The following is a 13,324-nucleotide window of genomic DNA, read 5'->3' as shown; positions in this document are numbered from 1 at the left end:
AGTGGTGACAACCAAACAAATATATCTCCAGACATTACCTAACACCTAACACCCCCTGGAGGGCAAAACTGCCCCCAACTGCAAACCACTGATCTAAAGCAACGAAGGGGGAAGATGGCTTCATATTAATATATTGCATAAAAAACAAAGAAAGAAAGAAAGGCAGTCTCATGACCCCAACTAGGACGGTGTTCTGAACTTCAGTTAAAATGCAACTTCCTCTCTGCACCCTGCCTGTGGATGGATGATTTCTGCATGATGTGCTTGAAAATTTAATGGTTTGACTTGTTTGTTTCCACTTGGATCAGTTCAGAAAGGAGCTGGACTGAAGTGTCTCAGTAGAAAGCCAAGGCCTCTCTCACCCAGATCTGTCATAAGCGAGTCACTGCTGAGGAGGAAAACCAAACATCTCTGTGGCCACCCAGATCAGGTCCCTTTCTGTACCTTCTGCTGCAGGGCCCTTTCCAGGGACTCCACCTTCATCTGCTCTTTCCGGAGTCCAGCATGGAGAGCTGCGCTCTCAGCCTTTGCTTTTGTTCGAACCTGAGCAATCTCTTCATTGGCTCTGTTTATGGTGTTTGGGTGGAATAAAGAGACAAAAAGCACATGATTAGCCACTAGTCAAAGCCAGTCAGGATACTAACCACTGACATCTGTGAGGCACAGGCCTCAAAGAATTGACTGCATAAGAGAAAAAAAAAACAAAAATTGGTGACCTAAATAATTCCATTTTAATTTATAAAAATTCAATCTACAGACAACTTCAAAATTTGTATCTCACTAGCAAATGGTTTCTATAACAGTCTTAGATTTTTTTTAGCCCAGTACAAAAGTGGACTGGATAATTTTGGAGACGATCACAGCTAGAGTTGGGATACTAACCACTGACATCTGTGAGACACGGGCCTACAGGGAATGAGTTTATTAATGAGATGTGAAAGGCATTCTTAAAAACCATAAATGTCAGTTGATGAACAGCCAGTAAACTGATGAAAGGATGCTAAAGCCTCATTAGTAATCAGAGGCATGTAAATTAAAATGATAAGTTTTGAAAATTGATTGAATTGGCAAAAATTAACAAGGACAGTCCTGTGTGGGCCGAGATACAAGGAGAGGCTCATGTGCCAATGGGCAGTTGAAAACCGGCCCTGCCTTGTGGCGGGCAATGTGGTAGTCACCAGGGCAATTTAAAGTGTACACGCCCTCCAACGCAGCAATCCCACTTTCAGTTATGTATTCACAGAAATACTCCCACCTGGCATAACGGTGAGTGCACAGGACGTTCGTGTAGTGTTACCTTCAATGGAAAAAAGTTTGTAACTATCTAAGTGCCCATCAATAAAGAAATGCTATAGTTCCACAACCTAATAAAAAGAATGAGATTCAGCTATATGTTCTGACATGAAAAAATGGCCAGGATATGCTATTAAGGGAAAAAGGAAATTTGTCTAATGAGATTCCAATATTGTAAACATTTTTTACAGTTCAAAATTATAGTATTTATAAAGACACAAAGAAAAGACTAGAGGGATATACAATAAACCTATGTATAATATATAGAGGGATCTGTATAACCTATGGAGAAGCATACGTAAGAAATCTAATACAGTATTATGGGAGTGGGAAGGGGACAGGGGAGCTTCTGTTTCTACAAATAGAAATTTAGGCAACAAAATATACAAGCATGTATTACCTTTTAGTTAAAAAGTCAAGTTGGGAGGCCAGGCTCAGTGGTTCACGCCTGTAATCCCAGCACTTTGGGAGACCGAGGCAGGCGGATCGCTTGAGGTCAGAAGTTCGAGACCAGCCTGCCCAACATGGCGAAACCCCGTCTCTACTAAAAATACAAAAATTAGCTGGGCATGGTGGCGGGTGCCTGTAATCCCAGCTCCTTGGAAGGCTGAAGCAGGAGAATCACTTGAACCCAGGAGGCAGAGGTTGCAGTGAGCTGACATTGTGCCACTGCACTCCAGCATGGGTGACAGAGTGAGACCGTCTCAAAAAAAAAAAAAAAAAAAAAAAAAATCAAATTGGATAACACTCCCCAGGATAAACTCTAAATGTATTAGATTTAAGGATTAAAAAAACTAAGCCATAAAGTGTAAGTAAAACATGGGAGAATATTTTCTATCCAGCATGGGGAAGCTCTTTGTTACTATGACAAGGAATCCAGAAGCTGTAAAAGAAGTGACGAATACATTTCAGCACATAAGTTTCTGAATATCAAAAAACACTATAGGCGGAGGCAAAAGACAAATGATAAACTTGAAAAATTATTCAAAATTCTTATCACAAAGGGCTGGTGTCTCTAATATATAAAATCTACAAACTGACAATAGGAAAATGGTCAAAGAATAGAGTAATTCATAGTAAAGCAAATATATTAATAAATGAATGCTGAAATATATTCAATTTCATTCATAAGATAAATGCAAATCAAAATTACATTGATTAAAATAAATGCTCTGGGGCTGGGCGTGGTGGCTCATGCCTGTAATCCCAGCACTTTGGGAAGCTGAGGCAGGCGGATCACCTGAGGTCAGGAGTTCCAGACCAGCCTGGCCAACATGGTGAAACCCTGTCTCTACTAAAAATACAAAAAATCAGCCAGGTGTGGTGGCGTGTGCCTGTAATCCAAGCTACTTGGGAGGCTGAGGCAGGAGAATCGCTTGAACCCGGTAGACGGAAGTTGCAGTGAGCCTAGATTGCACCGCTCCACTCCAGCCTGGGTGACAGAGACAAACTCTGTCTCAAAAAAAAATAATAAAATAAACAAACAAATAAATGCTCTGTTGCTTGCCAAAAACAAATACCTATGTTGAAATACCATTTTCACCTATTAGATTTGCATAAAATAAAAACGTTGATCTATTGGCACAGCTGTAGAAAAAAAGAGATGCTCTCATATATTATCTAGGGCTATCAAATGATAAAAGTCTAATGGGGCCAATCTGACAACACTTATAATTATAAATTCATATATACTTTGGTCCAGCAATTCCTTTTCTAACATACAGATCATAAAGTTAACTCACGGGCATGCAAAACGATCACCTACCAGGTCACTTACTACAGCACTGTCTGTGGCAGCAAGACATTTGAATTAACTTTAATGTCTAACAGGAGGGGACTGTTAAATAAATGATACATTCCCACAGTGGAATACCATGCGGCTATTAGAAAAAAAAGAGGAAGCTCTTCTGTTTTTTTTTTTTTTTTTTTTCTGAGACGGAGTCTCGCTCTGTCGCCCAGGCTGGAGTGCAGTGGCGCATTCTCGGCTCACTGCAAGCTCCGCCTCCCGGGTTCACGCCATTCTTCTGCCTCAGCCTCTCCGAGTAGCTGGGACTACAGGCGCCCGCCACCACGCCCGGCTAATTTTTTGTATTTTTAGTAGAGACAGGGTTTCACCGTGGTCTCGATCTCCTGACCTCGTGATCCGCCCGCCTCGGCCTCCCAAAGTGCTGGGATTACAAGCGTGAGCCACCGCGCCCGGCCAAGAGGAAGCTCTTCTTGCACTGACATGGAAAGATTCTCAAAATTATATTGCTAAGCAAAACAGCAAAGTATGCTATAATCATATAAAAAAAGGAGAAAGGCCGGGCGCGGTGGCTCACGCTTGTAATCCCAGCACTTTGGGAGGCCGAGGCGGGCGGATCACGAGGTCAGGAGATCGAGACCACGGTGAAACCCTGTCTCTACTAAAAATACAAAAAATTAGCCGGGTGTGGTGGCGGGCGCCTGTAGTCCCAGCTACTCGGAGAGGCTGAGGCAGGAGAATGGCGTGAACCCGGGAGGCAGAGCTTGCAGTGAGCCGAGATTGCGCCACTGCACTCCAGCCTGGGCGACAGAGCGAGACTCCGTCTCAAAAAAAAAAAAAAAAAAAAAGGAGAAAAAAATTGTAATAGGAAGAAAAAACAGAAACCAACAATGGTGATTACCTGGCATAGAGAAAGATGGGAACCCCGAGGAAGGAGGCAGGAGCAGATATACCTTTTTTTACTTTTTAAAGTTTTAACAATGGGAAAAGGGTTTAAAAAGTGAAATAAACACACACATACAAATACAACCTGGAGTTGCAAAACAGTGATTTTTTTTTCCTCTGTCAATCTTCCCACAACATCATGAAGAGTGAAATTCAAAATTTATAAGCTCTTACTTGTCCAGTTTTTCTTCTGCATGGATTTTCAGGGCCTGGTATCGCTGCTCCTCTTGTTTAACTCTGGCTAAGTAATCCTGAGCACATTTCTTCAAGGCTTCTTCATTCTGTTCCAAAGCAAAAATTGAAAATAAACAGGTCGTTTTGTTTCTTCTAATCTACCACGTATCAGAGTTTTCATTTTTTAAAGAATGGAAAAATCTAATTAATTCAGATACCTTTTATTCATCTCTGCAGTGATTTGAAATAGCCACATGTAATTCTCACTGAGGAAATTCTACATAATATCTTCATGTGTTAATTTTCAATATCATACAGCAAGGGTCAGTTATACCAATATGGCTACTTTAGGAAGGCAGTTATTCAAAACTGAATGGCAATTTGACTTCCATATTTGATAAACTGGCCAGTTTCATTTTTATTTTAATATGAAAATAAAGACATTTCATTGCTATAATTGTGTCTGGTTGATATGGTAAAGCTAAATCAACAGGCCCATTTACATCTAAATTTGAAATATTACACTAATGTCTTCTAGAATATGCAGCTTGAATTTTTCAGTGACATGGAATTCCTTCTAATCCCTTTTACTAAAACTGAAAAGGTGAATTACCAGAAAGAACATTTCTAGAATTCACCTGAGGTCTGAGGGTTCAATTAATAGTTCCTGCAGTCTACGCCACAGCCTGGGGCTTATTGGCTTGACACAGGAGAGGAATGGCCAAGACATGGCACCCAGTGGGCCAGATGCCTGAACAACCAAAGAAGGAAAAATGTGGAAAAAAATCCAGCTTCACTGGAATAGAGGATACAAGACCAGTAGGCCCCGAGCTCCTATTTAAAAGGATACCCACAACCTCTAGCATATGTATTTGATGACCAGTTACCAAGGAAATACACCACTGGAAATACACCAGGAGATAGAGGGAAAAAACACTCTACCTTCTTGAACCCTTCCAGAACACCTTTCAGGTTCTCATATCTCCTGAAGAGATCAGAAAGGGACCTTTCCACAGAGTTAAGGTCAGCCAGGGCCTGTTCCTTCTCCATGGTCAGTTGCTGGAAGCTCTTCTGAGAGGTCATACTTGTCCTTTGTTCATCTTCTGGGAATCACAAGTCAAAAGGAATGACGTATTTATTCAACAAATAGAGACTCCCTAGAAGCCAAGCAGTGTTCTCATGGTAGGGACACAGCCAGGGATGTGACCAAGTTCCCGCTCTCACGGCTTATACTCTAGCTGGGGGAGATGTGTGGTAACAAGTGATGGGGAAAAAACAAGGCAGGGTAAGGGGGAATGGGGGTGGGGAGGGGGCTGTTACTGTACAGAGAGTACCTGCTCTCAGGGGAGAGAATTGAGCAGAGAGCGGACAGAAATGAGGGTGTGAGCCATACAGCTACCTGGGAGGAGAATATTCCATAGAGAAGAAAGCTGTGGTAAGGCCCTGAGCTGGCAAGGCATTAGATGATATGGATGACAGAAAGTATCATTTCGGTAATTTAGTGGAGAAAGGACAGACTTTGGTTTAGGGAGTCAATCCTTACGATATGGATGAGAAGAGACTCTAAATTCCATGCAGGAGGATCAATCCCTGTTGTTTTGTAAAGGCACCACCGGGTATGATGCACAGAAATTACAATCTGCACTAGAGTAAGAACCCTGCACCAAAACACAGGATGCTCCCAGCGGGTGTTAGTGATGTGACCAGGCCACCAACAGTCACAGAATTCAAGGCCTGCCATCTTCTAAAGTGAACCTAACTACAGTTGACCCTCATTATTCACCAAGTCCATATCTCCAAATTCGCCTACTTGCTAAAATTTATTTGTAATCCTAAAATCTATCCTCCTGGACTTAGTCATTTGTGGGATGTGTACAGAGTGGCAAAAATGCTTTAGTCACCTGATATGCACGCTCTCAGCTGACAGTGAACAAAGCAATACTCTGCCTTCTTGATTCATTCTATAAACAAGTGTACTTCTTGTGGTCTATTCAGGCCATGTTTGTTGCATTTGTGTTCTTTTTGCTGGAGACCTCACTATTTTAAGTGGCCTCCAAGAGCAGTGTTACAGTGCTGTCTGGTGATACTAAGCACAAGAAGGCAGTAAGGTTCCTTAAAATACATACATTACAGAAGCTCTGTTCAGACGTGAACCAAAGTGCCGCTGTGAGCTCAATGTTAATGAATCAACTGTATATATTAAATAAGGTGTCTTTAAACAGGAACACATGTAAAACAAGATTATATACTGATCAATCAATGAAAACGTTGCGGCCAGATGCAAGACTCTAACTCTGTCTTTCCCCTAGGAGCAGTGTTTATTTACTTATTTATTTTTTGAGATGGAATTTTGCTCTTGTTGCCCAGGCTGGAGTGCAATGGCGCCATCTCGGCTCACTGTAACCTCCGCCTCCCAGGTTCAAGCGATTCTCCTGCCTCAGCCTCCCGAGTAGCTGGGATTACAGGCATGCACCACCACGCCTGGCTAATTTTGTATTAATAGTAGAGACGGGGTTTCTCCATGTTGGTCAGGCTGTTTTCGAACTCTCAACCTCAGGTGATCCATCCACCTAAGCCTCCCAAAGTGCTGGGATTACAGGCGTGAGCCACCATGCCCAGCCAGGAGCAGTGTTTAGTATTCACTAATTCAGTGTTTGCAGCAACTTTACAGAACATACCTCCCACGAATAATGAGATGACTATATCTAAGTGACAAATACAAGTTTGTGACATGGTCTGAAAATCATCCATGGATCCGGCTATGGTCTTATAGTTTATGCCACCCCCCCCACCCCAAATTTGTGTATTGAAACCTAATCCCCAATGTGTGAGTATGTTCAGGGTGAAAGTGGGCATGGAAGGGAATTTGGGAGGTGATTATGTCAGGATTAGTGTCCTTATAAAAGAGAACCCAGAGAGCTAGCCAGCCCCTTCTATGAGGAATGGGCCCTCCCCAGATATCTCGTCTGTGGGCACCTTGAACTCTCCTGTCTCCAGAGCTATGAAAAATGTTTGTTGTTTATAAGCTACCTAGCTTACAGTATTTTGTTATACCAGGCTGAACAGACTAAGACAGATCCTATGGCTCATACCCTCAAAAAACAAAATGTTCTCCTTACCAATCATTTGAGCAATAGTCTTTTCATATTCAGCTACAATTTTCCTAAATGAGAAAAAAAGAACTTATTACCAGAGGAGGATTTTCAGACAATGAAAGTTGGAGAAATGCTGTCCCAAACAATTAAACACATTAATGTACACTGACAATTTATGTAATCTATTTATCTGCTTTGGGGCTCTCGTTATCTTTTTTTTGTTTTTGTTTTTGGTTTTTTTACATTATATAAGGTTTCTTAAGGTTTTTGTTAAGATTTTATGCTTAGTCAAACTTATATTTTACTTATAGAAACAACTGCCTTCCCTTTCTCTTTGCACCTATTTGAATACTGCAAGGAAATAGATTCATTCTGCTTAGATGAGTCAATCTTTTACAAACTAAGTTAAAGATATTCTTCTGGGCTCTTCCTAAGAGATGTGATCTGACTTTAGACTTTCCTGACTCAATCCACCCTTTCAGACACTCTACCTCTGATTCAGTTACAAGTTTTATTTTGTGTCCTAATTCCAAAAGTATTTCACTTATCCGAAGACTTTAAAGATCATTCTCTTGGGTTAACCTTTCTTCTAGTAAAGAGTGACAATGTCCTTCTGACTCAGTCCAGTGCTGGGTGCTCTGAGTCATACCACGTCCTCCCCTGCCCTCAATGGTGGTGCCCCCATCACTTTTGACGTCATATCCAAGTTGGTTATTATGGATGGCTACTGCTCTCTAAGAGCAGGAATGTCCCTTCCTTTCCATCAAGCCCAGCAAAGGGCCTTACAACTAGGAAATGCTTAAAAGACAAATAATACAAGAGCAACAAATTAGAGGGATATATTTAAAATGTTTTTTAATCATTCAAGTGTTGAACACACTGTGTGTGAATTATTTATGCCTTTTTTTCTTCTCTACTTTGATTTCATCTTTAGTCATTTCATGGCTCATAACTCTCCTTTCTAAAAGTGAGGAAAAATAAAAAGATTTCGATTTCAAGTCAATCAATTTTGTTTCTTGTTAACAAGCTTTCTATCATCTATTTGGTGGTTATGTAATTTGAAACTCTCATGCATAATTAATTTTTAAAAAGTATTATGGACCAGGCGCCATGGCTCATGCCTGCAATCCCAGCACTGTGGGAGGCTGAGGCAGGTGCATTGCTTGAGCTCAGGAGTTACAAACCAGCCTGGGCAACAGAGTGAGACTTCATCTCTAAAAAAAATTATGCAGGCATGGTGGCACATGCCTGTGGTCCCAGCTACTTGGGAGGCAGAGGGGAGAGGATCGGTTGATCCCAGGAGGTTGAGGCTGCAGTGAGCCATGATCACACCACTGCACTCCAGCCTGGATGACAGAGAGAGACCCTGCCTCAAAAAAAAAAAAAGTAGTATTATGAATTTCAATGTCTCTATCATTGGATAAATCTTATTTTTCTGTATTCCAAATGGATATTTTGATACAAATTTCTGTCAATTCTTCTAAGAAGATAAGAATTATGTGGGTTCTGTTTACATGTTATGTTCTGAACAACCCAAGATAAACTACAGTATTTGAATATAATAACTGGTTAGCAATAACTCCTGAAATAACATTCTCAAATCACAAAGCAAGGTGCAAACAGCAAAGCCCTCAAGCTCTGAACACTTGGTTCTGTGGCAAGCAAACACTGTCATCACTTCATCTGTATCAAATCTAACAGTGCATAAAAGTATCCAGCCCTTCCCCAAAACCTCCAGTCTAACCTCATCTCCAAAACTTCTTGCCGGGTCTCTTCATATTTCTTCTTCCATTCATTTGCTTCAATCTCTTTAGTGATTATCTAGAGTAAAATAAAGCTTAGTTTTACCCAATCTATTACAATTTGCATTTAAGACTGGGAACTGAAATAGCACACAACCAGGTCTAACCCAAGATACTCAATCTATATTAGAAATATAAACCTCAATATTAAATGTTTGTAACTATTTGGAAAAGTGTACTCTAAGCCACACGGGATGCTGGGATGCAGACACGGGAATAAAGATGAGTAGAACATCTCCCAGAAATTCCAAGTGGTATTTACAGCCTCTGTGAACTTTACCTTGGTCCAGGGTCTAGCTCTCAGCTCTGCAGGGCCAGGCCCTGACTGGGACAGACACCAAGAACAGAGCCATCTGATTGACAGGTATTCACTCTAACTAAGGCCATGTAATCACGGCTGATGCCAGGCCACCAGAGAATGAAACTGCCACAAAATCAGACCATTGGAAGTTGGCATGAGCAACATATTCTCTTTCTATAGAGATTTTTGACAGCTTCATAAAAACGGAGTCAGAAGGAAGGGGCTCAGATGAGCTGGCTACATCTAGCTCTTGCTAGATAGCATCTTAAGAGACAGCATCCGTCACTTACAGGTAGAGTCTTGCTAGTTAGCCTGGAACCTAGGCTCATATTTGGGATGCTCTTGCTAACTGGAAGGAAATACTCTAAATCCACTGCCTCAAACTCTATTTGCCCTGGGCAGGGCTTGCATGGGCAGCCATGGTGTTCCTCTTACTGTACTTCCCTGGCCGTGCCGCTCTCTTCCTAATTGGTAGTTTCGTTATATTTATTAGGATCTCAAGAACATAGAAGGATGTATCCTGTGTGCTTCAGGTAATCAGGCACCTCTTTACTTTGATCCATTAGGTGGTGATCTCATAGTTTAACTCCCAGGAAAAAGATCAAGTCATTTTTCTCATTTACAAGATTTTGCCCAGGGACAGTGGCACGTGCTTGCAGTCCCAGCTACTCAGGCAGCTGAGGCAGGAGGATCGCTTGACCCTAGGAGTTCGAGGCTGCAATGAGCTATAATTGTGCCACTGCACTCAGCCTGGGTGACAGAGTGAGATCTTGTCTTTTATTTTATTTTTATTTTTCTGAGATGGAGTTTCGCTCTTGTTGCCCAGGCTGGAGTGCAATGGCGCGATCTCGGCTCACCACAACCTCCATCTCCCAGGTTCAAGCAATTCTCCTGCCTCAGCCTCCCAAGTAGCTGGGATTACAGGCATGCACCACCACGTCCAGCTAATTTTGTATCTTTTTTTTTTTTTTTTTTTTTTTTTTTGTAGAGATGGGGTTTCTCAACGTTGGTCAGTCTGGTCTCGAATTCCCGAACTCAGATGATCCGCCCGCCTCGGCCTCCCAAAGCGCTAGGATTACAGGCGTGAGCTACGGAGCCAAGATTTTATCTCAAAAAAAAAAAAAAAGATTTTGGTGGGCCTTCTTACCACTGCTCCCAAGTTTTGAAAACAGGACTAGCTGACAACCCTCATTACCAACTTGATGCTATTTTAGAAAGCTGTAAAAGACCTAAGCTGAGGTGCTTAACCACTTTTGGCATACTATAAAAATTAAAACTAAAAAAAACTATAAAACTAAAAACTATAAAAATAAAATTACCACACCTTCCTTTAAGAACAGGTGGAATTGTCAAGAAACACACAAACCAAACACACAAAATACAGCATAGATATATGACAAGAGAGGGTGGGTAACTGATTAATGGTACACAACAGTGTCTTTCATATTTTTCAGATAACCAGGAAAGGCCTAGCAGTGATCTATTTTGAACAAAGGCTGTTCAAGAAACACAATACAGGAATCGGAGAGTTGAACTGTTTAAAGAATGGATTAAAGTAGGAAACAACTGTGTATTACTGCAAAAATATTACAAATGTTTAGGCATGAGCATATATCCTCTGTAAAATAAAAGCACTGATTTAGTTACACATGTGAGCAAAGCTGGCAAAATTAGGTATTTTAAATGTCAGGGCTGAAAGATAAAGAAGGGTACAAAATTCTTAAGAATATTTCAGATTGTCAACATTTTACCCTGGAGACCAGAATGTCAGGACTCCAGCACCACTGCCACAGGGGGCCCTTTTACGACCTAAACAAGCTGCAGGTAATAAGAACTTCCAGCCTGGGATAACTTGAGCCAGCAGAGATGCAATCTACCTGCTGGTACATGGGCCTTACAAAGAAATGGAGTGATAAGCAGACTAAACAGGAGAGCTTTTACCTCTTCTCTTATTAAGGTGAGCACGGCTGTCTTGTCTGATTCGCTGAGGCAGATCCCATCCAAGGGGCTCTCACCTCCACAGGACACCGACACAGGGGCCTTCTCTGCAGAGGACTCCAGCAGCCCCTGTGGGGAAAGGGATTACATCGAATCAGTCAGCTTTTAGCTTCTTAACCCCAGACATCCTTCAACAACTTCCTCATTACTAAATTGATCACCTCCTTTAAAACCATGTTTAAAGAAAAGTCAGCAGGGGGGAAGCTTTTTAAAAAACAAATCTAATTATGGAAGTAACTAAAGAAAAACTGTTATAATGACTATCAGAGTGGTCTTAGCTTCTGTTGAACAGATAACTTAGAGAAATTTTATTCTGATCTAAAAGGGAGAAAGTGTACTTATAACAGCGGTCAGTCACCAAAGAACCACATGGATAAAAGAGAAACACACCCATGATTAAGTTTCTGGGGATAAGCTCCACGTAAATGGAAATTTCTTTTTTAAAAAAGCAAAAACAAAAACAAGTGACAGCTGCTCCTGTTACATATCGATGCTCTGTATGTATCTTTAGCCACTGCAGATGGAAATGTTTCTAAAATACTAACTTTCAGGCCTAAGGAGGCAGAAATAGCAAATATATTTGAACTCTTTGAACTCTCACCCCCACCCTTTCACCCGGATGATTCAGGATCATCCTGGACTTCTGCTGCTCCGCAGCGACCTCCTGCTGTTACCCAGCCTGCTGGGTGTGTGCCATTGTTGCCCATATGCAAAACAGCCATATGTAAGTCAAGGTCCATGCCTGTGTGCTGGTTCTTCCTTGCTACTAAGTTTTCCACTCCCTTCTGGCAGCACTTCGCCCTCTGAGGTGCTGGCTTGCTTCTTTCATAAGCTCAGGTTCCAGAGCGAAACACTGGCAAACTTTTCTTTTCATGAGAACATGGACTTTGTACTATTTTCCTTTCTAAAAGACGTTTTTGGTGGCTATTCCTCCCAACTATGGAAGTAAACTTTTTTTTTTTTTTGAGACGGGGTCTCACTCTGTGGCCCAGGCTGGAATGCAGTGGTGCAATCTCGGCTCGCTGCAAGCTCCACCTCCCGGGTTCACGCCATTCTCCTGCCTCAGCCTCTCCGACTACCTGGGACTACAGGCGCCCGCCACCATGCCCGGCTAATTTTTTTGTATTTTTAGTAGAGACGGGGTTTCACTGTGTTAGCCAGGATGGTCTCGATCTCCTGACCTTGCAATCCGCCCGCCTCGGCCTCCCAAAGTGCTGGGATTACAGGCGTGAGCCACCGCGCCCGGCCAGAAGTAAACTTTTTATATAAATGAGTCATCTAATACTTTGGGAACATCCAAAATGCCAAAGTGACCTGGAATAATCTTAATCTTAAATGTGGGATAACTAATCAATTAGTTATTGATTATAATCAATCAGTTACATCTTGTGTGAATCAACACTAAACACAAAGTCCAAGGTGAACGTAGACCAGTGGCTTTTAAATTTTTCAGAGTCATTATAGTTTTACTCTCTCTCTAGAAAATGCTCAGAAACAGAATTTTAGCATGCGGCTTCACAGACCTCAGCTATGGGCCCAAAATAGAAACCTGTCTCAGGCCACAGAAAAGCAAAATACAAAAGCCACAAGCTGGCAGTGCCCATGTTCCAGCAGCATTTGGGGAAGGGCAGCCCACCATGCCAACAGAAGTCCAAGGTACCCACAAAACCTCTCTTTTCTCTCTTGGGATAGATCTACCACTAGAACCAGAAGGCACTTGCAGTGGGCGCCTCTAAAATGCCCCCCAGTAACCCCTACCTCCAGTACTAATCCCCTCCCTCTGTAATTTCTTCCCTTTGAGTGTAGGCTGGACCTAGTGACTCATTAGAATATGGCAAACGTCATGGATGTCACTTCCGAGGTTAGGTTCTGAACAAACTCTGACTTCCATGTTTTGAGAAGCTACAAGGAAAGGCCCATGTGGCAAGGAGCCGATGTCTCTGCCAAAAGCCAGTGGGGACCCAAGACTTGC

The 13,324-nt window shown here is 42.0% G+C and overlaps 1 protein-coding gene across 10 annotated transcripts in view; it reads right to left on the bottom strand.

The window, feature by feature from the left end:
- Positions 1-13,324, bottom strand: part of TACC1 (transforming acidic coiled-coil containing protein 1) — a 124,199-nt gene that overhangs the window by 4,173 nt on the left and 106,702 nt on the right. For all 10 annotated transcript variants that reach the window (XM_032144321.2, XM_032144316.2, XM_032144319.2 and 7 more), the window contains 6 exons: positions 11,296-11,421; positions 8,996-9,072; positions 7,276-7,319; positions 5,099-5,259; positions 4,157-4,263; positions 445-565 (listed from right to left, as the gene is read on the bottom strand). In XM_032144321.2, the coding sequence (XP_032000212.1) occupies positions 445-565; positions 4,157-4,263; positions 5,099-5,259; positions 7,276-7,319; positions 8,996-9,072; positions 11,296-11,421 (636 nt within the window). The remainder of the gene's footprint in view (positions 1-444; positions 566-4,156; positions 4,264-5,098; positions 5,260-7,275; positions 7,320-8,995; positions 9,073-11,295; positions 11,422-13,324) is intronic.

The sequence above is a fragment of the Hylobates moloch genome, unplaced genomic scaffold, assembly GCF_009828535.3.
Source record: "Hylobates moloch isolate HMO894 unplaced genomic scaffold, HMol_V3 SCAFFOLD_22, whole genome shotgun sequence".
NCBI lineage: Eukaryota > Metazoa > Chordata > Mammalia > Primates > Hylobatidae > Hylobates > Hylobates moloch.
This window is presented reverse-complemented; position numbering and strand designations above follow the sequence as displayed.